The 27,922-nt window shown below is 41.4% G+C and overlaps 1 protein-coding gene across 1 annotated transcript; it reads left to right on the forward strand.

The window, feature by feature from the left end:
- LOC132975590 (sprouty-related, EVH1 domain-containing protein 2-like) lies at positions 1-27,468 on the forward strand. The gene is made up of 6 exons (XM_061040252.1): positions 1-580; positions 15,068-15,260; positions 15,374-15,542; positions 16,311-16,375; positions 23,080-23,238; positions 23,429-27,468. The coding sequence occupies exons 1-6, from the start codon at positions 555-557 to the stop codon at positions 24,218-24,220; spliced, it is 1,404 nt and encodes a 467-aa protein (XP_060896235.1). The 5' UTR covers positions 1-554; the 3' UTR covers positions 24,221-27,468.
- Positions 27,469-27,922: the final 454 nt, after the last annotated feature.

Raw genomic sequence — 27,922 nt, forward strand, 5'->3', positions numbered from 1 at the left:
CTCCCCCGGCGTCGTTGAAGCAGCTTGGCTGCCTGCAATCCAACATGGAGTAGAGAGTGATGGGGCTCTAGCGGGGCCACCCCTCGGTAACAACAGCGACGACGCGCTTTTACGCACAACTGGAACCGGAGTCGTCGGTCAAAACATGCGCCTTAGGACTTAAAAACGGAGTGTGTTCCTTGTGTGTCCGTGTGTTTGCGTGCGTGAGTGTGTTTGGGGAGAGGGGAGGCGAAAAGAAGAGCTGGAATCGGCTGCTAAACGCTCTGTTTAGGTTACGTTACCTACTGAAGGCGATGGGGTTTTTAAAGTTGTAGGAAAGAGGATATTTGCGATCCAGAATATATTGGGTGCCTCCAAGGAGAAAAGAGGCAAACGCGAGGAAAAGAAGACGGAGGCAAAGCCAGTCGAAGGCAAGCCAAAGAGCCGACAATCGCACAAAGGCGCAGGGGGGATTTATGCGGAATTTGAGACAGAATCGGAGGAGCCGCGGTGAAAGAATGACGAGCGAAAAGTATGCAATCGCCGTGGTACATTACCTGAGGTGAAACGAGAAAATGATAGAAGAAACACACCCAAACGAGTAAGTGGCTTTAAGATCTCTCTCTCTCTCTCTGTCTTTCGTTCGTCATTTTCAGTGCCTACAGGTTGTAGATGGTTAGGGCAACTTGGTGGAATGTGCAGCCCAAAAACACCCCTCACAAAGCTTCTTTAAAATGTATGTTTTGCTTTTTATTTAATATCATGGACTCTGTTTGGTTTTGTGCTTGATGCGTCTGTGGAGCAATGCATTGACAGTGGTGTGGAACAGGGTTTTTAGGGCCCCCACTTTGTATTGGACTAGTCTTGAGAAGGAGAGAGAAAGCAGAGGGTAGGAGGAGGGGGAATAAGCGTGGGTGGATCGGAAACATTTTCTGAAAGGATCTGAAGCGAGAGAGCAGGCCCTGTTGCAGCGTAACTTAGAAACTCAAACACGCCCCGAAGTTACACCTTTTATAAACACACAAACAGCAGCGAGCTCGCGCACCTCTTGTTTGTGCATTGTTCTGCGGAAAAAAAGAAAAGAAAAACCCAACGGCGACTTACAGAGACACTTCGGCTTCGTTATTTGGCCACATCTGTATATTTGCTTCCAACAGAAGGGGGAAGTCTCACAGGATATGAGATATCCGATATGCCTCATCCGCCATCTCTTTCTCAATCGCCCTCATTTGCATAGCCTACCGCGCTCCATTCATAAAAAAAAAAAAAAAAAATACTGATTGTAAACGACGACTAGCTCTGGAAAAACTACGCGTCTGTTTCTATTTAACTCGTCCCCTTTACACTCGTGTCTCCGTGTCCTTGTGTGACAGACATATCCGTGCACTGTGCTGTCGGCTAGCGTCTTGCGAAATGTAGCTAATATAGAGCAGTACAATGTGTAGGCCCACGGACCTGTTTCACGGCACCCATAGGCCTATATGGAAGCGCTTGAAGCTTATAATTAGCTACCGAGAAGAAACTGTAGCTAAATGTGAATAACATTGAGCAGGTGGCAGAGCACGAACAGTCGGAATGATATTGTGTAATCCAACACGAATAGACCACACAGACTTTATAATTATTCAATGTTAGGTATATGCAGAGGGGCCTTTGTCAAAGCCAATCTCTTTAAGTCTTAAATGGAAATGTGCAGCCATGCCATATAGCCATTTAAATCGCTGGCTCACAGTGCAGGTTTACACCGCTATAAGGCTGTATCGATAAAGCCTGTCGTCGCTGTCCCAGACTAGCCCACACGGGGCTGTGCTCGGTTGGTATGTCTGCCTTGCAGATCTCTGTTGGTGGGGGGGGGGGGGGGGGGGGGGGTGTAAGGGCGAAGGGCACCGTGGGGGGATGTTCGCGCTGCCGTGGCGTGACGCCGACTCATTCATAAAAGGCCTCTAACCTTCAGCGCGTCCCCATTCATGCTTACTGACCGTTCTCGCCATTAAGAAGCCAGTGGATATGGGCTCTCTGGCAGTCCTGTCCCCGGTCTTATGGAGGGGCAGAGACAGGAGAAGGGACTGAAACATTGCTCCTGTCGAGTTCTGTCGAAATGTAGCTATAATGCTCATACATGGGAAAGACTAGGTAGTGCAATCATTAAGGCCATGGTGTTATAACTAAATAGAATTCAATCTTAGTAGTGTGTCTTGTGCTATCTGAAATGCTTTCAACGCCCCCTCATGCCAATAACTAGGCTGTATCTGTTTGGCCTTCTGAGTGATATATTTCTAAATAATCAGTTGAAATCTTAACTGCCCCTTACTTCCGGGTGAGAGGGCGTTTATATGGTGATGTTTAGTCATTCTTTCTCATGGGGTGAACTTCGGTAACATCAACCATGTAGCCTAGTCTACTTGATGAACGACGTTTTATTGACCTTCAGATCCATTTCTATCTTTTGATGGGGAGTTCTACAGTCTGTGGTTTAAAAAAAAGCATTTCCAAACAAGCTGTTGACTGTTAAAACAAACAAGGCCTGTAGACCTACTGTATATCTTGGCATATTATTGGACAAGAGTTTATTGTCTTATTACTTTAATGAACTGAATCAGTGTGCATTAATCTGCTCGTTTGTGTTTTATGGTTTTCTTATCGTAAATAAAGGCTTTATATTGGACTAGGGCAGGTTCAGGAAATAAAAGGCACACCTTTACATTTTGTGTTACGCTAAAGGGTGCAGCAGTGTTGCTTTTCTTCCCATGATGTAGCCATGTCACATGTTAGATGTCTCACTACCTCTTTCACTTTGAGTGGTTAATTGCATCTGTAGTCTGGTAGCAGTGACCTTTTTTCTGCTGATATGCTATGAAGGTTAAGCCACACGCAAATATGTTTTCTTGCTTTACTTGCTAAGAAGGAAATTCTGTTTGATGCACCAGTTTATCTTATAAGTGAATGCTGGCACCATTTGTTTGTGAGGGCCATTTAACGTGACTAAAAGCTGAAGCCATCATGTCCTAAATTTGGAGAACATGTGTCTTTACACCGTCCTTCTGAGGTCATCCATTTGCCCTTTTTTAATAGAAGATCTCTGTTGCACATGTACACCCTGCATAGTCACATCGCTAGCAGAGGTTGTATTGATCTGGTGTGTGTTGCTGCAGGGTCAGCATGTGCACAGTCAGTATTGGACAGGAGATGCCCGGTGACATTCAGCTAAGGTCAACTTAACAAACGAAATATAATCCATCCCTGAACAAAAGCACTCATTAACTGGCAAACACAGCAGCATGGACTTAGCAGGTCTGCATGTTCCCTCAGCAAGACTGTTCTGTTCTGATACTATAAACTTGACAGGTCTGAAATTTCAGGGCCGTGGAAAAGTTCATCACTAAAATGATGTACTATTGGCAGAAAAACATGAATGTGTTGCATCCATCTGTACGCTGCACATTAATCAGTGTGCATTGATCAGTGTAAGGGAAAAAGAGGTTGTTTTTGTAGTCAAAGTGTGGGCCCTGACGTCAATTAAAAAACATGTGTTGGGGCTGGATTCCATTTAGGTCTATTGACTAAGCGTGTGGTGTAAAAAAAAAAAAAAAGGTCCCACCAACTGTCTCTACTGTGATGGTTAAGAGGAACTCATCATGAAAGCTGACATTTCCTGTTGAAGGTTTAGACGGCTGAATAGTTTTCTGCTGTCAAACCATTTTAGTCGCTAGCCGGTGTTGTTGTTTAAGTACAGTGTATTTTAATTTTACTGTAAGAAGAGTGTATATGGGTAACTTTTTACAAGACGTGATGAGGTGGCTTGTCTGCTTTGTGTTTACACTTTAAATTGCATTCATTTCTATGATGGGTGATCACTTATTTAAAAAAACAAAAGGAAATGAGGAGAGCATTGAAAATAAAAAAAACGACACGACGCCAAAATAAATCTATATATGTCATCCAAATGCACAGGAAAGTCTGGTAATATTTATGGACCGATGTGTGTAAACAGATTGTAAGTAACATGCATTCACACACAGTGTTATAAACATCCTAAGAGAATATAGACTACTACAACATTTCCACAAATTAACTTCTTTTTCATTTTTATGTCTCTCTGTACTCCCTCTCCATACACACACACACGCACATACACACACACAGGCACACAAGCACGCACATGCACAGATGCATCATGTGGAACAGATCCTTGATCACAGTATTTCCTGTGTTTTACAGAGCAGCTCATCACTGGTTGCAGTCTGGAGCATTTATATAATGAAGCTGTTTATATCAGGAGACAATGGACCCAGATTGTTTGCTTGTTTGTTTGTTTTTTTGTTTGTTTTATACAAATCTCATCACATCAAGTGACTAGTTTACCAAGATTATAGCTTGAGTTTTATTCAGTTCTCACCACATTGTATAGCAATCCATTGGGCCAGTTATTGACGACTCAAATTCCATTCAGTTCTTTTGCTGATGAACTGTGTGAACTCTCACTTCCTCCGAAAACAGTCCAGGTTTTTCCTTAGTTTGATGTTACAGAACGTGGTTGATTTTGCTTAAATCAACACATACAGTTGATTTTCTATCAATTATTTACTTATGTAGACAACTGTTACAAAACTGTACATTGTGTACTCTGTTGTTTCGTTTTATCTGTTTGAGAAGCCCCTAGCTTATAATTTAGCTCATCGCCATAGACAACAATTGTTTTCATTGTGTGGCGTTTAAAGAAAAAGAGGTTCTTCTTTTAAGGCTACATTTAGAGTTTGATCACCTGGCTGACGGTATCGGAATGTTTTTTGCTGTCCCGAAAGAAATATGTATGCCTGCATCCTACAGGTCAGTCTCTGCCCTCCCTCGTCCTGGTTTGTGTAAAGTGACTTTTCTGAGAGAAGTTGGTTTAGAAAAAAAGTTAAAACAGTTCTTTTGTGCATATTTCTTAAGTTATTTCAGACCGAGGCTTCTTAGAAGTTGAATGTTTTGTCATTAACCGTAAATTAGACTTCTCCTACAACATAAAGTAGAGAAAGACTACAGGCAATTTAAAACTAGCCACAAATAGCATCAGGAAACAGCGCAGCCCGTCATGTGTAGTGGTAAATATACCAGCATATTTAGACTAGGAAAGCCCTGAGAGAACAGACTTTCTAGTGTCCATTATGCAAATCATTTTCAGTTGGTTTGCTGCCCTGGAGCTGGTCCACAGGCCGTCCAATTACAAGATAAACCATTGACATCTGACAGTTTATGTAAATGAATACAACCTGATCAAACACACCAAGGTTGACATTTTGACGGATGTCTGATCATTTACATTTGACCCTAAGCGATAAGCCTAACAGAGTACAAGAGGATATGAGGGATTATAGAGGGTTTTGATTGGCTTTTAAGAGGTTTAGAGCCAATCAGCTTATTTTCCAGTATGGTTTCCAACTTTAAACAAATGAAAGTGCTGCAGGGTCACCTTAGGGGACGGATGCTTACCATTGGAGTGCAGTTACAGGTTGTTGGATAATGTGTAATAGCTGCAACCAAATACAGCCTGAACATGTCATTTCATTCAAGTTGATTTTGGATCGTAGTTATCTTCTATTATCACATGTTATCAAGGCTGCAATCATAGTTATTTGGAGATATACTGTATAGCATATAGTCGGAGCTGAACTAAAATTCATTTTAAAATAACAAACAGAAATAAAGCAATTTTGCTCCCACAGATAATAGTAATCATCTAGCAGTAACCTCTGGTGATAAAAAAAATTAAGCCAATGCAGATGGACAAAAAACTGTAGTCGACCACCAGGAGGTCCCACACACACCCATTTACACAGCAGAAATTAGCACGTTTGCAACCTGGCATAAACAATTATTTGGGTCAGAAGTTTAAACCAGGCTTTCGGGTCTGCCTCGGCTCTACATCTTTGCCTGTAGCTGGGTTGACCTAGAGCAAGTTTGAGGCAGCATTTCCAATATCGAAAGTAACCACCATCGTTGGACTCTAAAAGTCAGCCTCAGAAACCAACGGGTGACTTCAGTGAGAGTATGTCCATGTCTTATACAGTCTAGTAATCTAGTAATGCATAGGTGTAAACTCTCATGGTGATTGTCCAGTTGAGTATGGGATGTTATCCATAAAAGTTCTTCTGGGTATCAGTGTCAGGTCAACTGACACACTCACTCACTCACTCACTCACTCACTCACTCACACACAAACACACACACACACACACACACACACACACACACACACAAACACACACACACACACAAACAGAGGCATGACTCCCTGTGCTGCCCAGACATGTGAGCACTCCATATAACTACTGCTGATTGACAGAAAGCCGATCAAACTTCCCCTCAGGAGCCTCCAGAGTCAATAGTTGTGAATGAACTTGCCCTACCACGCCACACCACACTCTCTCACTCTCTCTATATCTCTCTCCCTCCCCCTTTATTTTACATTCTTGTATTAAAGTGAAAACGTGAAATACAAAATGAGAATTAATAAAAGACCCTATTCCTTGATTTGTATGTTAATAATTTAACAAAAAATGTCAGACCTTTCCGTAGTTTATTTTACATAGTAAAAATATGCTTATTTGTAATCCTTGCTTTACTTGATTTTCAATTCTTTTTAAAAACTTTGCCCACGTTTATCTCCTATTTTACCTCCTTCTTGAACCAATTAATTAGGAAAAAATACACTGAGCTATCTATACAAAAGCTCCATAGATTGCTGTTCAAAAAAATCTAGCACATACATTAGAAAGTTGGAATATTTGAATTTATGTTCTGTTAATGTTAAAAAGATATATATATATACTGTATATTCCCAAGCCAAAATTGAGGGGATTTAATTTGAACAACTCAATTTAGCAGGAAACATGAACAGTTAGAAGCTAATTATGTAATAGATTGTATGACAAACACACAGCTCGCCCCCTATACACAACAACTGTGACTACTTCCAAAGGCTGCACAGAAGTGGGATCACTTCATCCACCAAAATCTTGGCCTATTCAGATTGATGATTCAAGGCGCGAATCGCACTTGTGACGTTAAACTTTCACCATAAATGCCACAGAAGTAGGGGTGGAGTGATAACTCTTCTAACAGACACATTACAGGAGCGGGCAGAGCCAGTGGGAGAGAGCAACGCTGTGTGTGTATGCATGTCTGACTCTGTGTGTATGTGGAGCTCCCACTGTGGATTTACATGCTCTATCGCACTTCTGCAACACTGTGACGCAGACTGGGACACCAATATTATGCCATTGCGGAATCTTTGTGAATGTAAAAAGACATGATGATAACAGAGCTTTGTTACGGCGCTGTTGCGGAACTGCACTAAAAAGGGCTTCATAGTGAAAGCAAGACGCTACATTTGCATAAATATCGCACCCGTCTGAATGGGGCTAATATGCGTTTTGTAAATATAGGCCAGACTATAGTCCATAAGTCAACAGTCATTTAATTGACAATAAAACAAGTAATAAAATGTTTAAAGGCTTTATATGCTGTTTTTTTTATCCCGCAAATGTCGCCCTTGAGCACCAGCATGAAACCAAAACAACTCGCGCTGCATTGTTGTGTTAGCATGCTAATGCTAGAGATCTTTATTATGCTCGTATCTTCACACTGCATGTAAATTTACCCGAAATGAGCGTGATCTAGAAACGCTTACGTGACATTCAATTAAGCAGTGAGTACAGTATGTTCTTCTTTTCCCTAGTCCCTCAGTTAAACAACTTTCATACGCGAGTGGATGAGCCATGACTCACAGAGTTATTTTCAGAGGATATACTTGATTTTTATTACATTTAAGTGTGAAAAATTTCATTCATTTTACTTAAAAAAATTATTAAATTAGGTTCCATCTCCGTTTGTCGCATTGCTCTAACCACCTTCACTACTGAGTAAAACATGCGCTAAATTCAATAGGGAAATAACCCTGATTGTAAACTAGCTTCTTCTTGATTGCCAAAGACTGGGCGTATATGTAGTATACTGTGCGTGCGTGTGTGTGTGTGTGTGTGCGCCTGTGTGTGTGTATGTGTGTTCTACAGGGACAGATCAACCCTGAACACAAATGTGTGTGTGTGTGGTTCTGTTGATCAGGCAAAGGCGCGGCCAGTCATTCCTTATCAGAGGAAGTATAAACGCCCTTATCACACATGGCTGGGCTGCCCTCACTGGCCCTTTATCTGTCACACATGAGCTGGATTCCAGACCTGATAATCAGACCGCTTCCCTGCCCCCTTTACTGTTTTATGGCAATATTGCTACTCACAGACCACACCAGGTATTATCAGGAGCTAGAATACAGTGTAGCTCTTCTTACTGCTCTTGCACTAAATTTTCAAAAGCTATAGTTTTTGGGTGTTTTGATAGAATGCTGTAAGGCAAATGAGTCTAACAAATGGAACTTAAAGAGTTCACTCACTGTGCATCAATGTGACTCGGCAGAAAATCTGCAGGTGTGTACTCAACCCTCAGCTCATGCCCTCATTACACGGATTACACAGTTTGCAAGTTGTGTATAAGGTATACAGACAAATATAGATTAAATATATATATATAATTAGGGCTGCCAAATGATTACATTTTTTTAGCGATTTTGCTAAATTTCATTCGTTAAATTTCAGTTGCATCTTCGAAATCCCATTATTTTGCATTTTAAAAAAATGGTCAGGCTTTTATTTTGAATATTTTTACTGTCTTAAGCAGAGATTACTTATTTGCTGTTTGATTTCAATCCTGCTTTTATTTTGAAATAAAGTAAGGGCCTTCTGGTAGAACTTAGATTACGGCATTAACTTAACCATGGAGAGAAAGAAACCCGTTACGAATCAAACACTAAATGATAACAGCTGAAAGGAACAGTAAAAAGGGAAATGTTTGATGTCATAAGATGGGATGCAGCAGTGTTTTTCATCACTGTGACTACAGGAAGACACTGCAATGCTTATGGTGCACCTCAAGCACAAAATAGCATGCAATGCAGTTTTTTCAGAACAACTTCTTTGATATTTATATAGTATTATACATATAATGTATATATTGCTGTTTAATTGTTTTCACATTGTAACCAAACTGAAAATATCTGAATATTTTCTCTTAAATTCTGGCTATAGCTTTTGTCCAAAGCAACTGTTATGAACATATTAGTTGAACAATGAATCTTATTTCTTTTGGTATTACAGCCTACAACTGTCAGGCCCAATAGGAAGCTGTTGTCGATGAAGAAGCATTCTGCATGAAGGATGATACAGGAAAAGAAAGCTTACAGTAGTGAAATATATCCCTCAGGAGCTGATTGAGACCAAAACAGAGCTTGTAGAAAAGTAAATATTGCTCCTATCCACCAAATTAGCTTTAGACAGGACACTAAATCCCTTCTTGTGATGCTTTGTGTCTGCTAGTGTAACTTACAACAGTTTTCATGGTGGTATTATATTAGCTTTGTGTCTACAGCTTATTTACTGCTGCCCCAAGTGGCCACAGATATTTATTTATATTTGACTGGCATGGTATTAATAGTGCTGAATTGTATCCAATCCATGGCAGCAAGCATAATTATATTCTTCAGCAAATGTATTCAAGTAGCTGTGAACATGATAAAAGGCCTCCTTAAAGTTTGTACATGTGTGGTCAATGAAACTTTATTGGCATTTTTGCATACCAAGCTGCTGAATTTGCTGCTGTTTGTTATCGTAACAATACTCTTGTGTACTTATTTTATTAACATAATAGTAAAACAATAAATATATTTATGGCCTATACACTAAGTGGAGGTTCCTGTGAGTTGGGCAGAAGGCAGTTAATCAGAAACGTAACCGAAAGACTCAAAATGTCGACTGACAAGACATAACCACCGACAGGCAACAGTACACTGTGGTACAGCCAAGGCTATTGCAAGATGTCTGGCCACATGGCAACAAGAGTATAAAGACTGTCATAGGAAGTAGAAGCAAGAACACACCTAGCACCTTTGACCTGATGGCAAGAGCTCATATCGAATTATAAAAGTATATGATGCATCAATTGTTTGCACTTTCCTTATCAGCCTGGTGTTGATGCATCCTCCCTACCTTGCTTCTGAACTGAGTCATCATTCAACTTTTGACTTAACATCCTCATGCCACCTAAAAAAATAACCATAAAAAGTTCTCGTAACCCTTAACAAATGTCTGCATAACTTTTGGTTCAAATGCTAGACAGTCACACTGTTGAAGAAGTACGAATAAAGTTTAAGGCGTGAATACCTGCAAAACTGTTTGACTATAATATTGCATCACCCGCCTTTTCTTAAAGTGGGCATCATAGTCCCTTTTCGGCATTGGTACCTCGTGCTGCATTTGTGGGGACCGATTTAGATTCACAGCTACCAAATGCATGTGTGTGTCTGTGTTTATTTATGCCAGAATGGATGGTCTCTCCCAAGTGTATTAAAGTAGCGTGTTGCTGCTGGTTGTGGCCGTCTGTGTGTTCCAACCACAGATTACAGGGCCTGTCAGCAAACAGGGCTCTAAACATGGGTCACAAGACGGCCCAAAGTGTGACAGGTTCATCTCAGAGAGCTACAGAGAGCCTGTATCGTGTATCTAAATGCTCACATGCTTAGAAGTTCTTGTTATTTCTGTGTGGTTAAACTGGATGTGAGATTCCCTGTGTTGTACACTTGATCGTGTTAAAGCTAGCCGTACATGTGGATTTGTATCTTCACACCAAGCCTTTCTCTGTGGAAAAAAAACTAATCTACATGCAGAATAACTTCATGGGATGTAATTCTTAGTTTCATTTTGTTGTCCAGTATTTTGTTGTTATCTCGTCAGCTGCTGTTCAGGCAAAAGTTGCCAGCATTACTTTTATCCTTTCAAACACAACTGTGTAATCTTGGTCTCCCAGTCTGTGTATTCCCATTACGGTACAGAGTTGAGTAAGACCTGAAAAATAACAGCGGGAACTTCATGTACAAACACACTTAGACATACATCCCAAAGCGTTCTCCCTTGCTGGGCCCGAAACCCCTTGAATGCCTCTGTAACGCATCTGTTACTACCTCCAATGGTATTACAGAGGTGGGACTACTTGGTCCCTGAATTATGCCTGTGTGACATTCATAAGGAAGGCGAGATGTTACAGGTGCATAAATATCGTGCCTTAAATGTGCAGCCTGAATAGGGCTCTTGACACACAACCACTCACACACTCTCGGCGTTTTCACAAACGCACAAAACTAGTAAATGTTTCTCAAACGCAGCAGGAAGTACTCCGGATAATTAACAGTGAGCAAGAGGAAGGAGGTTATGGCTTATATTCTGTGACCAGCACTACAGAGTCAATAAAACAGCTTTATTATTTGTATTATTTATATTCTTTTCTGCATTTGTGTTGATATTGTGCATTCTTAGCATTGATATAAAAGGCAAACATAACATTGGACAGTGTTGCATCGCCTGCTATTCCTACATTGTCTTTTACAACAATGTCCTAGCTTCTTCTATCCGACAGGGTTAGCCTTTGCTTTTAGGTGCATGTGTGAACAAGCAATTCAGGAACAGTTCTGAGGTAGTCTGCCTGAAATTATCCGACAATCTTTTGGCGTGCATATGTGAAAAAGGCTTCCGACTTTGCACATGAATACAGTGTCTGTTCAGTGGTTGCTTTTTACAATATTTTGTAAAAAAGAATGCTAAGTGGTTAGCTGCTTACCAACATGTTATCCAACAACAACATTTCAATACAAGGAACAAGGGGACTATATTTCTGAGTATTAAATTTAATTCACAAGTTGTTTCCAGTGTTCTGAATGCATTGTTATCAAGAGTGCTAGCATAATTGCTGCTCCAAAAAAGAATCTATAACCAGTTTATACCACATGAAATATTTTCTAACATTGAACAGTCAACAACTGTAAGGACATGATATTGAAATTAATTAGTTGTGATTTGAAAGCTTGTTACCAGAAAGCTAACCTTCAAGGCTTAATATGCAATTTTTCACACTTAAATGTAATAGAAATCAAGTATATCCTCTGAAAATAACTCTGTGAGTCATGACTGTCTACAATGGGTGTAACACCCGAGTCCCACTGTCTGTGATGTTTTCCGAGCATTCCTAGCCGTAGATTCACTTTGTTTACATCGCCCGGCCGGCCAGCTCATCCACTCACGTATGAAAGTTGTTTGACTGAGGGACTAGGGAAAAGAAGAAGAACATACTGTACTCACTGCTTAACTGAATATTCACGTAAGCGTTTCTAGATCACGATCATTTCGGGTAAATTTACATGCAGTGTGAAGATACGAGCATAATAAAGATCGCTAGGTGCTCAAGGGCGACTTCTGCTGGATCAAAAAATTGCATATTAAGACTTTAAATATGAAATAGGCTATAGGCATTGTAGCCTCTAATTAGCAAGGTCGTCAAAGTTGCAAGCCTTCCCCTCCGAAAAATAATGGATATATAAATAGATCATTGACGTTTCTGTTTTGAATTTATTTTATTTTCTTTGTTGCCATTCAAGTTTTCCACGTGGCTAAATAGAACCTCAATGACTCATTTGCCTGCTCTCATTGTGGTTTGACATGACACATGGCATGATTAGGCTATGCCTACGAACTGTAACACTTGAGCTCCACTCTGCAGAAAAAAATTGAATCAACCAGTTGATGTTGATGTTTCAATTTTTTATTATGTAATTTATTTGCAAAATGCTCTACAATTGACAGTAAATGAATGTCCAGGCTTGTTTCTTGTTGACTAGATTAAAACACGACTGGGTTAATATCTGAATAGAAAATTCAGCTCAGATGAATCTGTAGTTTCTCTTCTATCTTTCTGCTGTCACTGAGTCAGTCAGTCAGTCTGTCATTCAGTCAGTTTTATGAATGTGTGTGGGTGGGAGTTGGTGAACCAGTTTTGCCACCTGTGTGTATATGTGTGTTTGTACGTGCGCGTGTGTGTGTGCGCGTGTGTGTGTGTGTGTGTGTGAGAGAGAGAGAGAGAGAGTGTGTGTGTGTGTGTGTGTGTGTGTAGTGCGAATCCCCTGGACGGTCTGTAGGCTAATTATATAACAACACCTCTCTCATTCACTCCCACTCTGCCTCCCTCCCTCAGTATCTCTCTGATTCTCTTTTCCCTTCATCCAACCCACAGACAAACGCAGACACTCACTCTTAACACACACACACACACACACACACACACACACACACACACACACACACACACACACACACACACACACACACACACACACACACACACAGTGAGGCATAGATGGAATACACAGAGGTACATCCTGTTATTGTCAGATCATTCATGAGGATTGTGGCCATGTTCATTGTGTCCCTGTGAGGGTGGTGGCCTGTCATGCTAATGCTTGAGAATGTCTTGTATTTAACCATTCAGCATCCATTGTATTGTCTCATGGGACTGAGGACTCTATTGACTGCAGAGGGAGTTTTTGTCAGGTATTGTTTTGCACTGGTGTACAGACTAAACTGTAGCTATAGTATCTAAAAGTCTGTGTGACAGAAAATAAGTACCCACCAGGGCCAAAGGTGAAGTCTTCTGTATCGTAGTCAAACAGAGAAAAGAAGCAAATCTGACATTTCTGCAATCAGGGATCATTTGGAATTTTCTTTAAACAACCTGTGGGTAAAGCAATAAAATCTCCTGTGACAGACATTTTAATACTTTCTATTTATTCAGAATTTGTTTGATCAAAGCGAATGAAGTTAACATCTTTAAATCTTCACACTTGTAATAAACACTTTGGACACATGTGTTTTAAGCAATGATACTACGGACAATGCCACGACATAAAACTGCTAGGGTCCATTGTGGGACATTTTCACAAATAGTTACATGGTCACCTCAGTAAAGTGTCTAGCCAAGATGTGACTTATATCGTTTCCTTATCAGTTAAATAGTTGCGTGTTGGCCTAAACCAAAGAAACAACAGTACATTAAATATTTGACATGTTTTCTAATGTTAGTGATACGGCCTTCATTCTCTATTGCAGGCAACCATGACTTCATTATCTGTAATCAATACATTTTTTGGTAGTCAAGATTTTTTTTTTAAAGATTTTTTTGGGCACTTTGTGCCTTTTATTGTAGAGATAGGACAGTGGATAGAATCGGAAATCAGGGAGAAAGAGAGTAGGGAATGACATGCGGGAAAGGAGCTATATGTCAGATTCGAACCCGGGCCATCCACCTGGAGGACTACAGCCTCCATACATGGGGCGCGCGTGCCGTAAGAATTTTAATAATTAATCATCCTCCCAGGCTTACATTTGCCTTTTTTTCTAAGGAGGTTTTGACCAAGACCAAAGGAAGAAAACAAAGCTAGATTTACATTAATGTGTTTGTATGTGTGTGTGTGTGTGTGCTGATTTGTCCTGGTGCAACACCTCCCACCTCAGCACAGCGACCACCAGGCAAAGTCGTGACTTGAGACGCCCTCCAACATTCTGGCACTGTGTTAATCTGGTTCTATAATAACCTGCTGTGGCATAAACACACTCTTAAACAAGTTTGAGTCTAGTCAGTGTCTTTACAAGTTTAGACTATGATAAAGAATAGTAGATGCTGCCTGGGGAAGAATCTTTGTTGCCTAAAGAGCTTTTGTATGTTGTGCACGGAAAATATTTGTTCCAAGGCTTAAATACACATTTTCATAGTCTGTCCTGTTGCTGCCCTGTGTGCTGTTCTTGTTTGTTTTTTTCCTCAAATTTGTGCATTTATGGCGTAGTTGCTACACTAAGCTTGCACTAGAAATTGTCTTCTAAAAATGTAATTGTTTTTTCTGAAGTTATACTACAGAAATTAGTGTTTTTTTCTTTGCAATTAACATTTAACATGATTTAAGTTTTTAAAAAATCTAAGTATCATTAAATGTGTTTATTAATAAGATGATACAAATGACAAAGTGAAAGTTTTTTATCCTGTGTTAATGTTCAGTCCATAATAATGTGTTGTGGAGACCTTCTGCTACAAAACCGGATTTCTAAGGTCGTAATACAAACATATTTTAGTTGCTTTCTATTCACTCTTCATGTGTCTGTCTCTGTCTGTCTCTCTGCAGTGACAGCTACATCGTGCGTGTGAAAGCGGTGGTGATGACGAGAGACGACTCGAGCGGCGGGTGGCTGGCCCAGGATGGCGGAGCTCTGAGCAGAGTCGGTGTGTGCCGACTCCTGCCCCCAGAGCTGGCCCCCGTTCCAGCCTCTTGCAGCTCACAGTTTCTCATCAGGGGTGAAAGGCTGCGGGACAAACAGGTAAAATATACACACAAACAAACATTTCATTCAGAGTATACTTTGATATTTAAAGGAAACAATATGGAGAATGTATCCCTGCTCTGATTACATGGCATGTGATTGGTTAAAAGGTGATCCTGGACTGTCCGTTGAGGAAGGACATCAAGTACACCATAGCAACACCCACATTTCACCATTGGAAGGTGGAGGACAGGAAGTGTGGCCTGTCCTTTCAGAGTCCAGCTGATGCCAGAGCATTTGACAGAGGGGTTCGGAAAGCAATTGAAGACCTGGCTGAAGGTACGCTTTGCTGCACCCAACAATTGTCATTTTACAGATCAGTCAGGATTCACAAAGTCCAAGTCAACCAGATGAAGATACATTTTTTTAAGCAGGCGATCAGGATACTGTCATAAGGTGCAAGAAGAGACTTAGAAACAGGCTGTCACTGAAATCTATCTGACTGGCCAGTTAAGCACTCACCTCCCATCGGGAGACATTCCCTGTTGGGCGGGTTGGGGGTCTCAGACGGCATGGCATGATGTATCAAGGAAATTATTCTGACCATTTTTTCCTTTATATCAATGCTACATTTAATTGGACTTAATGAATGAGTGTTTAATACATATTGGCACACAGAGAAGAGTATGAAGTCACTTCATTTCACAGAGTTGTGCTGATTTCCCATTGGCTGCAGTACGTAATATTGATGCAATGTACATCAATATTACCTGCCGCCTTAAGCATTATCTTTCTAGGTGTCTGGCAGGAAGTAACCTGGTAAAGTTGGTCATGAAAATGTTGACCATCTGCGCTCAAACATGCACCTCAACCCCAAATGTCGGGAGATTTGTGCCCGTGTGAACACATCATGAAATTTACAGTTGACAAAAACAGATCATTAGAGGCTAAAAGTCAAAGATGATTCGTGTATCACCATAGTATCTTCCTGTCTTTTGTTAAAACTGCTACAAAGTCCCCCTCGAGGCTTTACTTTCAGATAGAGACAGCTTCCATTAAAGTTTTGTGTCCTTGTGTTGAAAATTTTTACTGTTTTCTTCTGTGCAGGCTCCACCACCTCCTCTACAGCACTCCAGAACGAGGGCGAGCTGGGTGACGACGACGTCTTTACCGTAAGCATTTATCTACATATAATCCAAGTTAAAATTTGAATTTTCTCGTTTGAGGTAACTTTGATCAATTTCTTTGCTATGTGAAATTCCCTGACATAGTAAGACAAAAATGAGTGTTTCTTGTCAGATGTGCTGGAAATGGGACCATTACAGATATAAAGATAACATGTTCAACTTAATAGTTAAATTTCTGCGCAATGTTTCCACACATATTTCTTCACACATTAGGCAGTACCAGGATATTATTTCAAGGTGGAATTCTCAATGAATGGCATTCAGCCTCAAACAGCCCTGCACTACACGATGCCAAGAACCTGCCTTGGTGGGCTGCATGGCTACGTTATTTAGTTGCTCATTTTCCAGTGAGACGATTTCTCATGATCACGGAAGGCTGGATAATAAATTCATAAATCATTACACAAATGCACAAACCAGACGTCGGGCTAAGGGGGCTGTGGCTCAGTGGTAAAGTCAGTCAGAACCTTTCAAACAGGAAGGTTGGGGGTTTTAACCCCCATTTCCTGCAGACACATGTCCACGTGATCTTGGGCACTCTAAATTGCTTCCGCTGCTATGCCAGCAGTATGTGAATGTGTGTGAATGGAATAGCACTGCTGGGCACTTCGTAGCAGCCTCTGCCATCACAGTGTGTGTGAATGTGGCGTGAATGTGACATGTGGTTTAAAAGTGCTTTGAGTGGTCAGAAAACTAGGAAAAGTCCAAGTCCATCTACCATTTACCATTTAGTCCTCCTGGGTTAGATTTTTTTCAACTTGATAACTTGAAAAAACATCCATATCATCAACATCAACATGTATTTCATGCACACAACCAAAGCTTTCTAAAAAGCTATCAGACAGTACAACTTGCACTATGTGGTAACCAGAATGCTTCCACAACCAAAAATATTGTCCCTCCCATATAGATTCTGCAAATATATTAAGAATCTATATATAGAAATCCAGACTTTGGTAAATGTCATCTTGACCGTTCAGTCTTCTAAAGTAGTCCCCCTGCAGAGTTTCCACCTCTGAAGTACTATATTCAAAAACGTACTTATGAACAGGTGTCTACAATTCTATTTCCCTCAACAAATGATCAATGACGTTTATCTCATCTTCTCTTTATACAAATAGTTCCAAATTCTTATCAATTACTGAGCGTTTTCACAAATGCACTCCTGAGTCCTCAAAATTTCTAGAGAATTTCAGGACCTCCCTTGAAATCTTCCTGATCTGGTTGTTCAAATATGAACCTATAAGTGGGAGACTATCCCTGTCCGAAGGGTGGGTGTGGGATCTCCTGAGGCAAGACATGACATTAGAAAAAAACAATGCGGAAGTGGCTAATTAAGTAACCCAGTCCCCTATATGACACTATAATGATAATATTTGCCTTTATATCATGTTTAGTTCGACAGAATTACAATATTGACAAAAGAGCCAGTCCGAGCTGGTTGGGACAGCACACACTGTCCCTGTATAGTGGACCTAGCTATTGTTGCTAACGACCTGTCATGTGTAGATGTAGGTTGGTCGTGTTGATACAGTAGTCCACCTTGCTTTTGCAACGGTTCATATTGCATGACTCATGTCCAACTCACGACCTACTGGTGTTTGCTAAAAGCTGAAATGCTACCTTAATCTTTGCTTTCAGTTTTGCTGTCAGTGGAGTTTCTCATGTATGATTGTTTGGTTTGATTTGAACGAGTTCTTCTTGATGTAGTTTGGCTTCCACTGCCTCCTATTGGCTTCATTTTGAACTGCACCAAAGGCGTTGTGTCTTTGAAAACTGCCATCACAGCCTTTGCAGCTATATGGATTCGGTAGCATCTGCATCAGTGCACGTATTTGCAAGGAATTCATGACGATATATTGCTGTATTGATTTTTTTAACACAACCCTAATCATCTCCCCATCGCTCGAGGTGAATTCTCCTGACTATATTCTGCTGCATACTTACATCAGCTCACTCGGACTTCATGTGAAAAAAATAGGGGGCTGGCAGGAGGAACTCCAGATAACGTCCAAGAGAAAAAAATTGGCATTTTGCGTTCACACATGCAGCTCGACCTGAAAACGTCAGGAGTTTTTCAGGAGTTTTGTGCAAGTGTGAACATGGCAAACGTTTGTATGTGTTGTGTGTATTTTGGTTTTTATGTGCCAGGCCTCTCTACCTTAAGTTAGCATGAAGGACCCCCTCCCCCCACCCTGTAACCTGACACCAGGAGCAGCAGGCAGGGTCACAGGGTCACTTCCTGTATCCCACCACTGTGCTCTCTCCTGGTGACCCCCCCTGCCCCCACCCCAGCCTCCCATTTGAAAAAGAGATTCGCGACCAAACTAGCAGCTAGCAGCTGTTTCCCAGCTTAGTGCGAGGCCAGTGATTTACGAGAGGAAGTGCCTCGTGGTTCATCTTTGACTCAAGCTGTCTGTAAGGGCCAAGACTAATAGGTGCTCTGCTGGGAGTGTACAGCCACCACAGAGACGCATACAAACACATCACATGAGGAGGAGAGCAGGGAGGCTACACTGCTGTCAGAGGGTGGAGCAGTCCACAAATATTGAGCATTAGATTTTTTTTTTTAGGAAAGTGGACCCTCCAAGTTAACCAAGTCAGAGGTGATATATTTTTATTTATGCTTAAAAAGCTGCCATAGTCATGGCACTAAACTGCTCACTGCTCAGTTTTAAACTCTAAAATCATCTATTATATTACAGAAAGTGATTAAAAAGAGAAAAACTCCATAATCCCCTTTTAGCGTGTTTTTTTTTATTTTTATAAATGAATGGAAAATGGCGTTTGACTGTTCTGAGACGAACAACATGAGGGACCAGCATGAATACACAAAACAGAAACGTTAATATTTTGGGCACATTTTTACAGAAATTTAGTAAAGGATTTTCATTGGAGTAACATTTCCTAATGAAAATGCAAATACGAGACCATCGTCTATAAGCACAAAAGAATGAGGCTTGGTGCGGAAACGTGTTTCAATATATTTAATAGATTAAATATTTGAAACTATTATTTCTAACCATTTTTGTGTGAAAATAAAGTCAGTATAATATAAGTCATCACTGAAATTCATGCCACTGTTTACCATTATTATTGATCCTTGACGGGTGTTAGGCTGCACATTTTATTTATGGGACGGCATAAGCTGGCGAGTGAGCGATTAGTGTCCAACATGTTTTTTAATTGTCCCAAATCAGTGCGCTATATAGTCTACTACATATAATTCCCTATATAGTGAGTGAAGGAATGAGTGTGTGATTTTTGACACATCCCTCGTCTCTTCTGGTTAAAGTTTCGAAGGCACATGTGTGTGCCAAGCTGCAACCTCTGGTGTTGAAAATGCTGAAGTGCATTCCACCTGAGGCTGGCTGCAGAAGCCCAAGTCGTCATAGACACACCAATTCAAAAGTGCCTGTTTTTACAACAGAAATAAACATGTTTACAGTCTGGTTCAAAAAACAAATTTGGTCTACATAGCTCATGTCTTTATCGGAACACACTTAATGCATTTTTAATAACTCATCTATTTTGATTTTATGAAGGATAAGAGTTATTGATAATAAGGCGCATGGCAGACCTGACTGATGAGCAGGGGCAGTATAGCTGTTTGGCAGGAAAATGACAAAACCCAATTAGAACAATGTTAATGCTTATTTATTTTCCTTATGGTGATTCAACAAACCTTAGCTGTCGTCCGACATTTGTACAATGAATTGAGAAATCCTGGATGCATTCATGATCACGCACAGCTTATTTTTCTCCTAGAATATGCTTATGACCTTTCCTAAAGTTAGCGGTGGCAGGAGAGTTAGCGAGGCAGGTTGTGGACAGGGGGAAATGCTGCAGCAGATTTACAGCCTTGGGGGTGGAGGTGGGGGGGATGGGGCGGGGGGGGGGGGGGGGGGGGGGGGAAGAGCAAGGATGTTAATACTTCCCAAAATTATTTCTCATTCCCCAAACCTAAACATAACCCGACCCTTCCTCTGCCCCCAACCCCACCCCCAGCACGTCTCTTGCTCTGTCTCTATTTTGGCTCATTCACAAAAGGGGGAGTAAAAAGCTATTGAAGCAATTCTGGGCTCATCCCAGGAGAGTGAGGCAGGCCTGTTGAAGGATGAATTCTCTTGAGCTTTGAGTCTGGACATGTTTTGTGTCAGAAAATAACTTGAAATGCCCTCCATGCAGCCTTGGGCTAGAATATATGGGAGAGGATGTCCAGAAATATAAACTCTCCCCCTCAACTCCTCTCTGTCTCACCGTCCTCTGCTTTCAGCAAAAAGTCTGGTCTGTGTTTTGGATTAGTTGCAGCCGTGGAGGCCCAAGTTGTACCGTATCAGCTCCTCCCTCCCCCCGGTAATGTCTTCTCCAGGGGGGCGGGGCTTGGAGTGGAGGCAGCATGTTCTGTTATTTTTGGCCGGCTGCTCTGAGGGCTTTGTAAGAAAGCTGGGGGAAATTCTCAGCATGGCGGTATCCATGTGGGGAGTAGGATATAATAGGGATAGCTTCAGCAGACAGACAGACAGACAGAAAGCAGATCTGGGTATTATAATAAATAGCTTTGTTTTTAGGCTTGTTGGATTCCAGATTTTACACAGGGTGAACATTGTTTTAAAGTTTAGGTTAGTTAGGATTTCCAGGGATATGTGTGATCTGAAAATGACCCATGTTCACAGTGCAAAAAAAAAACATTTCTGTGAGGTATTTAAAAGTTGGTGTCATCCAGAGCAGTTTACTGAAGGGAATTGTCAGAGGATCATTCCTACTGACTTAATTGAACCCATAGCTTTTGTTCCAAAGCAAAGTAGCTCCACAACAACACATTTACTAAAGGGTTCAGACTGAAATATGTTAATGTAAGTACTTTGGTCTATTACAGAAAAAAAAAAAACCTATGACATTTCTATCAACCTCAGACACATGTTCAACTAAAACAGCGATAGTCGTGAATGTTTCCTCCTAAATACCAGCATGTTGACAGCGTCATAAGCCCCATCGAAATATGCGCAACACTCAATTTTGGGGTTTGCTGCTGCATGTGTAAAATGATGACAGTAGCGTACCTGAAAATTTTCATCCAGTGTCCTGCTGCTTCACACTTCCTGAAGATTTGTGAACACAAAAAGCCACATTCTACTGCCAGACCCCCTAGTACTTTTCCCTCAGCAAGTCAGAGTGAGCAGATGTGAGAACACAGCAGGATATTATACAGAGTAGTATTGATAGAAAGGCAAGTATTGCCGTTATAGCGTCGTATAGCGGTCTGCTTCGTCCGCTACTTCCGCGTTGTTTTTTTTTTATGTCCTGCTTACCTCAGGAGACCCCCCTGCCACCCATCCCATCTGACAGTAATAGTCTCCCGCTGTGAGGTGCATATGTAAACAGCAAGATTAGGAGAATTTCCAAAGCAGTCATCCTGGAATTATCTAGATATTTTCAGGAGTGCATATGTGAAAACATCTCTGTGTGTTGTCCGGATGGTATGTGAATGCAACAGGTAATATTCATGAAAATTCACCGCATGTGAGTGGAAGAGGGTGATGATGTTTCTATTTTGAGACTGGTTCTGATCACTATACATCACGAAACAGATTCATTATGTTTTTGGTTTCCCCAGTATGTACTCCTCTTACTTGCTGTTACCTGGCCCTGGTGAGTCTGGCACCCAGTGTGCACGACTGAAATGTGTGTGCCTGAGTGCTGCACAGCGAGTAACCTGACTGTCTAGTGTCTGGCCAAGGTTTGAGTTGGAGTGGAGCCCTGACCGACTTTAGCGGAAAGGGGGACAGGATACTGTTCAAACACACACACAAACATAGAGTTGTAAAAAGAGAAGGAAAGAAAGTGAGATTGGGAGAAGGAAGACAGGTTGGAGGAGGAGGAGGAGGATGGGGAGAGGCCTAATACAGGTGAAAGCGTAAAACGTCATATTGAAGTAACATTATTTATCAAAGATTTAATCATTTAAGTCATCGTTGAGTAACAAAAACCACAAAACTTTCTCTGGTTTAGCTTCTCTAATGGATGGGATTCAATATCAATTAAATCCTGTCCACTGTTTTATCAGGTGTACAACATTGTTTAATGGTACCATTTACATTTAAAATTACGGTTCAATTTGCCTGATGCCTGATCTAGTCCAGAAATGCAGCACGTTAATGTATGAATGCATTTAGACTATGTGCAGGGTTCTTTTCGCAATGGTGGAAAAACAGTCAAAACTCAAAATTACCTCAAAAGATAGAGCAATGTAAATGGAAGATAAGTTATTTTACATTCATTAGATGAACTTAGCTTAAACTCACTGAGTGTAATACTTTAGTTTTGCAATCAGTTACCTTCCTTTTTGAAGGTAATACATGAATGATACCCATTGTAATTACAGTATAAATCACCATGGGACAAAATGTGGTCTTATTCAAAGTGATGGTAATTATATATTTTCTCGTCTGCTGTTGTTGATGATTTATGGCAGATGTTAATAACTTACACACACATTGATCCAAAATGTGGATCAAGTGGCTTTAGCAACATAGCTCACACTTCCTGTTTTGTCGAATCCAAGTTGCGCTGCAGCTTCCTGTTTTTGTTTGTCCAATTATGTCGTCCTCTCGCACTAACTGTTTGTTTGGCGTATTCAATCAGAGTGCCGCTCTCAGCCTGCATCCTGTGTTTGTTTGTCCCCTCAGTACACCACAGACAGCTCGTCCAACTCCTCCCAGAGACTGGAGAGCTCTTCGCAGCAGCTTGAGTCCTCCCCCCTTCCGCAGAGACATAAGTGCGTGCTGACACATCGCCACGACCTCCACGACCCTTACCGGCTGTCGGACCACTACTTCCTGGACCAGGTGAGACAGGGAATGCTGGTTTTTATCACGCAATGATTTTAACAAGACTGGAGAAACAGGTTCTCGTTCCTAAATGAATGATTCTGGTATTCAGGTAGTCTTAGTTTTACTTTTAATTTATCATAGTTGTTTTAGCAGTGTGGGTCGAGTTCTGCCAGCGGTGCTCAAGTTTCTCTTTCTGTCTCCCTAGCCGCTGTGCCGGCTTCCTCGCCATGTTACCTTTCAGGAAGACGAGGAAATCGTGCGAATCAACCCTCGGGAGCGCAGCTGGGAAGGAACTACCGAGCGCCATCATGGCCGCCAGTCAGATCGCTCCTGGCTTACAGGCTATGAGGACTACCGCCACGCCACTGTACGTGACAAGTTTATCCAAATGGATGACAATGAGTCCTACGTCCACTTTGCCAAGACAGAGGCACAGAAACATGACTACACCTACCCGCTGGCACCAGCCCTGTCGCCCTCAGACTCTGACCCCGCACTTGGACCCTTAATGGTCAATAAGGGCCAGGGCGGGTCGTACCGCCAAGGCTTCCCTTCTGTGGTGTCCAGCCAGCCCTGCTCCTTTCTCCCAAACTCGTCACCATCCACCAATGGTGGGAAGGGGCGGAAGGATGATGGGATGGAGCGTGCTCAGTGCGAGCATTGCGGAGAGGCCTTTTACATCTCTGACAACCGAAGAGGCCGGTGCCAGGATGCGCCGGATCCTGTCCGGGCTTGCATCCGGCGAGTCAGCTGCATGTGGCTGGCAGACACAATGCTCTACCACTGCATGTCCGACCCAGAGGGAGACTACTCAGACCCGTGCTCGTGTGATGGGGGCGAGGGCAGCGGGGGAGGCCGACTAGGCTCTCGCTGGTTAGCGCTGCTCGGTTTGTCTCTGGTAGCGCCCTGCCTCTGCCTCTACCCGCCTCTCCACGCTTGCCACCGGGCGGGGCTCAGGTGCGGCTGCTGCGGAGGCCGACACAAGGCCCTGAGTTGAGCTGCTGCTGCGCTTGGGGGGAAAAAAAAGAAAAGAAAAAAAAAGCCTCTGAGAGGAAACAATGAATAGCTAAAACCCAACGCAAGCACAGGGAAAGGGAAGGACGTGGAAATACACAGAGGGGGCAAGTGGTCACGGCTGCTGGCTCTCTTGCCTTGGTTACTCTTGGTTTCTCTACAAATTCCAGACACTGAAATAAGCCAAAAAAAAAAAAACTGTTGGTGCATTTTCTAAACGGCCTGGGAAGATAAGCTCCCCCTCACGGCAGACAGTTCTCTTAGCTCTCCACATGGCCATTTCATGCTCTGTTTATAGTGAGAGAGCACTCTTTTTCAGGGGGCCTTTTTTATAGCTGACCTATATGTCATGTATCACTTATGCAGGTACTTTATACTTTGTACACTGACTCGGCGTCAAAGAACTTGAATTGTTCCTTTGTTCTATTTTTTTCTCTCCTTTGATGTACGTGTTGCCATTTTGTTTATATTCTCTTCCAATATCAGGCCTGCTCAGCTCAACCCCAGCTACAAGAGAAATCAAACACTACACATTCTTGCGCGTGTGTGTGTGTGTGTGTGTGTGTGTGTGTGTGTGTGTGTGTGTGTGTGTGTGTGCGAATGTGTGTATGGTATATGTACATGCTTAGAAAATTGCGCCAAGGCCTTTTGTTGTCTGTTCTGCAGCTTATAGTAAGGCTAATGTTTATAGACTGCATAGCTCCACCATCAACATCATTTGTTCACTGAAACAAATGTGGTACTCATCTTCATCTACTTCTAATATCCCAAAGATTTGTGTTTTTTATCTTATTTATTTTCCTCTCTGAATTGATCTACCAGCAAAAGGGTGCTGGGTTGTGATTTTCTCACTGAACGAGACGGTGCTTCAAGATATACTGAGATGCTGTAGCACCCGTCTCCCTTCTCCTCTCATGTTATTTCAAACAGTGCCTAAACTTTCACCTAAACCAGGAACTCATCCAGTCTTAGACCTCAGTCAGCAGTCCGTGTAAGGTCAGGCCAGCACTGACAAATCAATCAGAGATACAGTTGAAATTGGTGCCCGTTATGCCTTAAAATGCGGGGGTTTCGCTCCAAGCTTCGCCCTTGTTCGTCTGAAGATGTCTTCTTTAATGAGAAATGCGTGAGCAGAGCTACGGCTCAGAGCAATCAGCCTCAACAAATACTCTTTAAAACTCGGGTTTCTACTGTTTTTGTGGTGAAAAGAAACTCATCAAGTGTCTAAAACGAAGGACTTCAGTGTGCTTGCGATGTACAATCAGTTCCCCTCTTTAAGCCCTGCCATTCAATGGAGCCCACCAGTCATATATGTGGAACAGCAAAGTCTCAGCTGATAGTTTAAAGAAATACGTTTCTGACTATGATCAAATGTCCATATTCCCGGCAAAAAAAAACAACATTAGATTCTCTGTAGTTTGGAAAATGCGTATGAAACATTTGCTTTCTTTCCTTTTGCCAATTGAACAAAAACTGAACTTGACGTGTTCAATGTCACTACAGTTATGTAGTAATTCTTATTTCACACATATTTATTATAAGTATACATGTCCTTCCTGAGTTGGAAAAGTAATAATCTGACATTTTGGGAAATTTGTGGGCTACCACAGTCAGTTAGCTTAGTTTAGCATTAACACCGGAAACCAGGGGAAATTTAGTCTGGCTTTGTCTCAAGTTTGTAAAATCTAACAGCACCTCCAAAGCTCACTTACTAACTCAAATTATGTAGTCTGTCTTTTTTTTTTTTTTTTTTTTTTTAAAACAAAAAAAATGGTTTTATAGGAGGCTATTCGTTGGACTACTTCATGGCTGGGTGCAGTGACTTCCTGGAATCTCTACTGGTTAGAATTTTCTTTTTGGGTTAAAAAAAAATTTCTCGCCTTTGGACATCGCCAAGCTTCAGGCTTCAGGAAGCAAGTACTTCCAAAAGTGTCAACGGATGTTTTCAGCCCCTAATTTTTATAGGCGAATGGATCCAAAGATACATGCTACTGGTGCGCTCCATTCTTCCTTCCTTTCAAATATTTTTTTATATTTTCTTTTCTTATACAGCATCATGCCTACAAATAGTAACATCAGATGTTTGACAACAGCTAGTTTGAATAAGCAAAAGTAACAGTTAAATTGTGTTCATTCAGGGTTATAGTAGGTGTATTTATATTCAAACTCAGGCATTTGAGGAACATGAAAACACTATCCGTATCTGCCTGTTCCGTTTGAGTGACACTACAGCCGACCAATCGGACCCTTCACACTGACAGGACAACACACAACTGACAGCTGCTTCGGTGCTTTTTGTGTTGTTTAATCCCAGGTCATTGCACACATGGGACCAGGAACACAGTTACCTTTTTAAAAAAAAAAAGAAAAAAAAGAAGCAGGATTTGAGTAGGGCCCCATTGGAAAAGAAGGGGAGCCTTAAAAAACAGCTGAAATCCTGAAGACAAACATCCATCCCTGATTGTTTTGCCAAGGAAATGTCACTTACTGTAGTTGAAATGCAGAATGCCTGAGGATGTCCTTTTTCCTCCCCTGGTTGTGTCTGTTTCATACATCCTGTCCTGTGTACCAGTTGTACGTCCTTGGTGTGTGTGTGCGCGTGTTTTTATCCCACATCCCTTTCCCCTCTCCTGCTCCTTGATCCAAAGCTACTAGGATCAGCTGAGTATGCTAATACACACTAACACCTTTTCAGTATAATCAGATCCTTTAAAGATGATCCTTAATGTATCAGGGACAGAGCCAATCAGATTTTAAAGAGTGTGTTCGTGCATTTGTGTGTGTGTGTGTGTGTGTGTGTGTGTGTGTGTGTCAGCGTTTGTTTTCTCTGTCTCGTCTGGTGTTGAGTGTGTTCTCACATGTCAGAGCCATTTACAAGTGCCTGAACACATCCTCTTTTTCTCCTTGTGTATTTAAATTGATAAAATTAAAGAAACAACTCCCTGTACTAAATTAGACCCATTTTTTACGCTTAGTATTTTTACCTCTGTAAAAAAAAAGAGCAAAAATTATATTATATATATCAAGTGTATGTTGTACATTTTTATTTCTATTTTGTTTTTTTTTTAATTGCTGTTTCTAACATGTACGATGGATGTAGCTCTTGCTTTTTTCGAGAAGGAACAGGAAGTACTTTGTAGATACTGAAGGGTGGCCAGGTCTGTGAGAAAACTAAAATGAAACGTGTGTCTTACCTTCCGCCTCCAATAAAATAAGAAAAAAACAGTGAAACCACACAAGACTCAGCTTCTTAATTCTACACTTACGATGATGGTACATGCATCCAAAACACGTACTGTAAAGATAAAGGGGACCATGCTTCTTTTTTTGTTTAACAAACCACAGCTCTTCTGCTGCGTGAACTATGTCTGCGTTACTCCCATTTTTGTGAGGGAATCAAATAAAAGCATAAACGAAAGAAATGTGCCATATGATTCATGTCAATGGATACCAGTTTAAAAAAAGAAACATAGATGTGCGTCATCATTTTTTAGAAGAGTAAAAATTGCAATCACAGAACCTCCTTTCTGGGTTTGTGATTACACGCAGCAGTGCTTTAAGCAAAATGCAGCTGTCAACATTTGCCGTTAATAAACACAAAGTAAAGTTCCTAGAAATGTTGTTTTTTCGTCAATTATATGAAAAAGAAAAGAAAAAAGAAAGTCAAATCAAAAATGTTTGGTGA

This window comes from Labrus mixtus, chromosome 6 (assembly GCF_963584025.1).
Source record: "Labrus mixtus chromosome 6, fLabMix1.1, whole genome shotgun sequence".
NCBI classification, from domain to species: domain Eukaryota; kingdom Metazoa; phylum Chordata; class Actinopteri; order Labriformes; family Labridae; genus Labrus; species Labrus mixtus.

Coding starts and splice junctions, on each gene's coding strand:
- LOC132975590 (XM_061040252.1), top strand. CDS start 555: ATGATAGAAGAAACACACCCAAACGA. Junction 15,261..15,373: donor AAAGGCTGCGGGACAAACAG/GTAAAATATACA, acceptor ATTGGTTAAAAG/GTGATCCTGGACTGTCCGTT. Junction 15,543..16,310: donor AATTGAAGACCTGGCTGAAG/GTACGCTTTGCT, acceptor TCTTCTGTGCAG/GCTCCACCACCTCCTCTACA.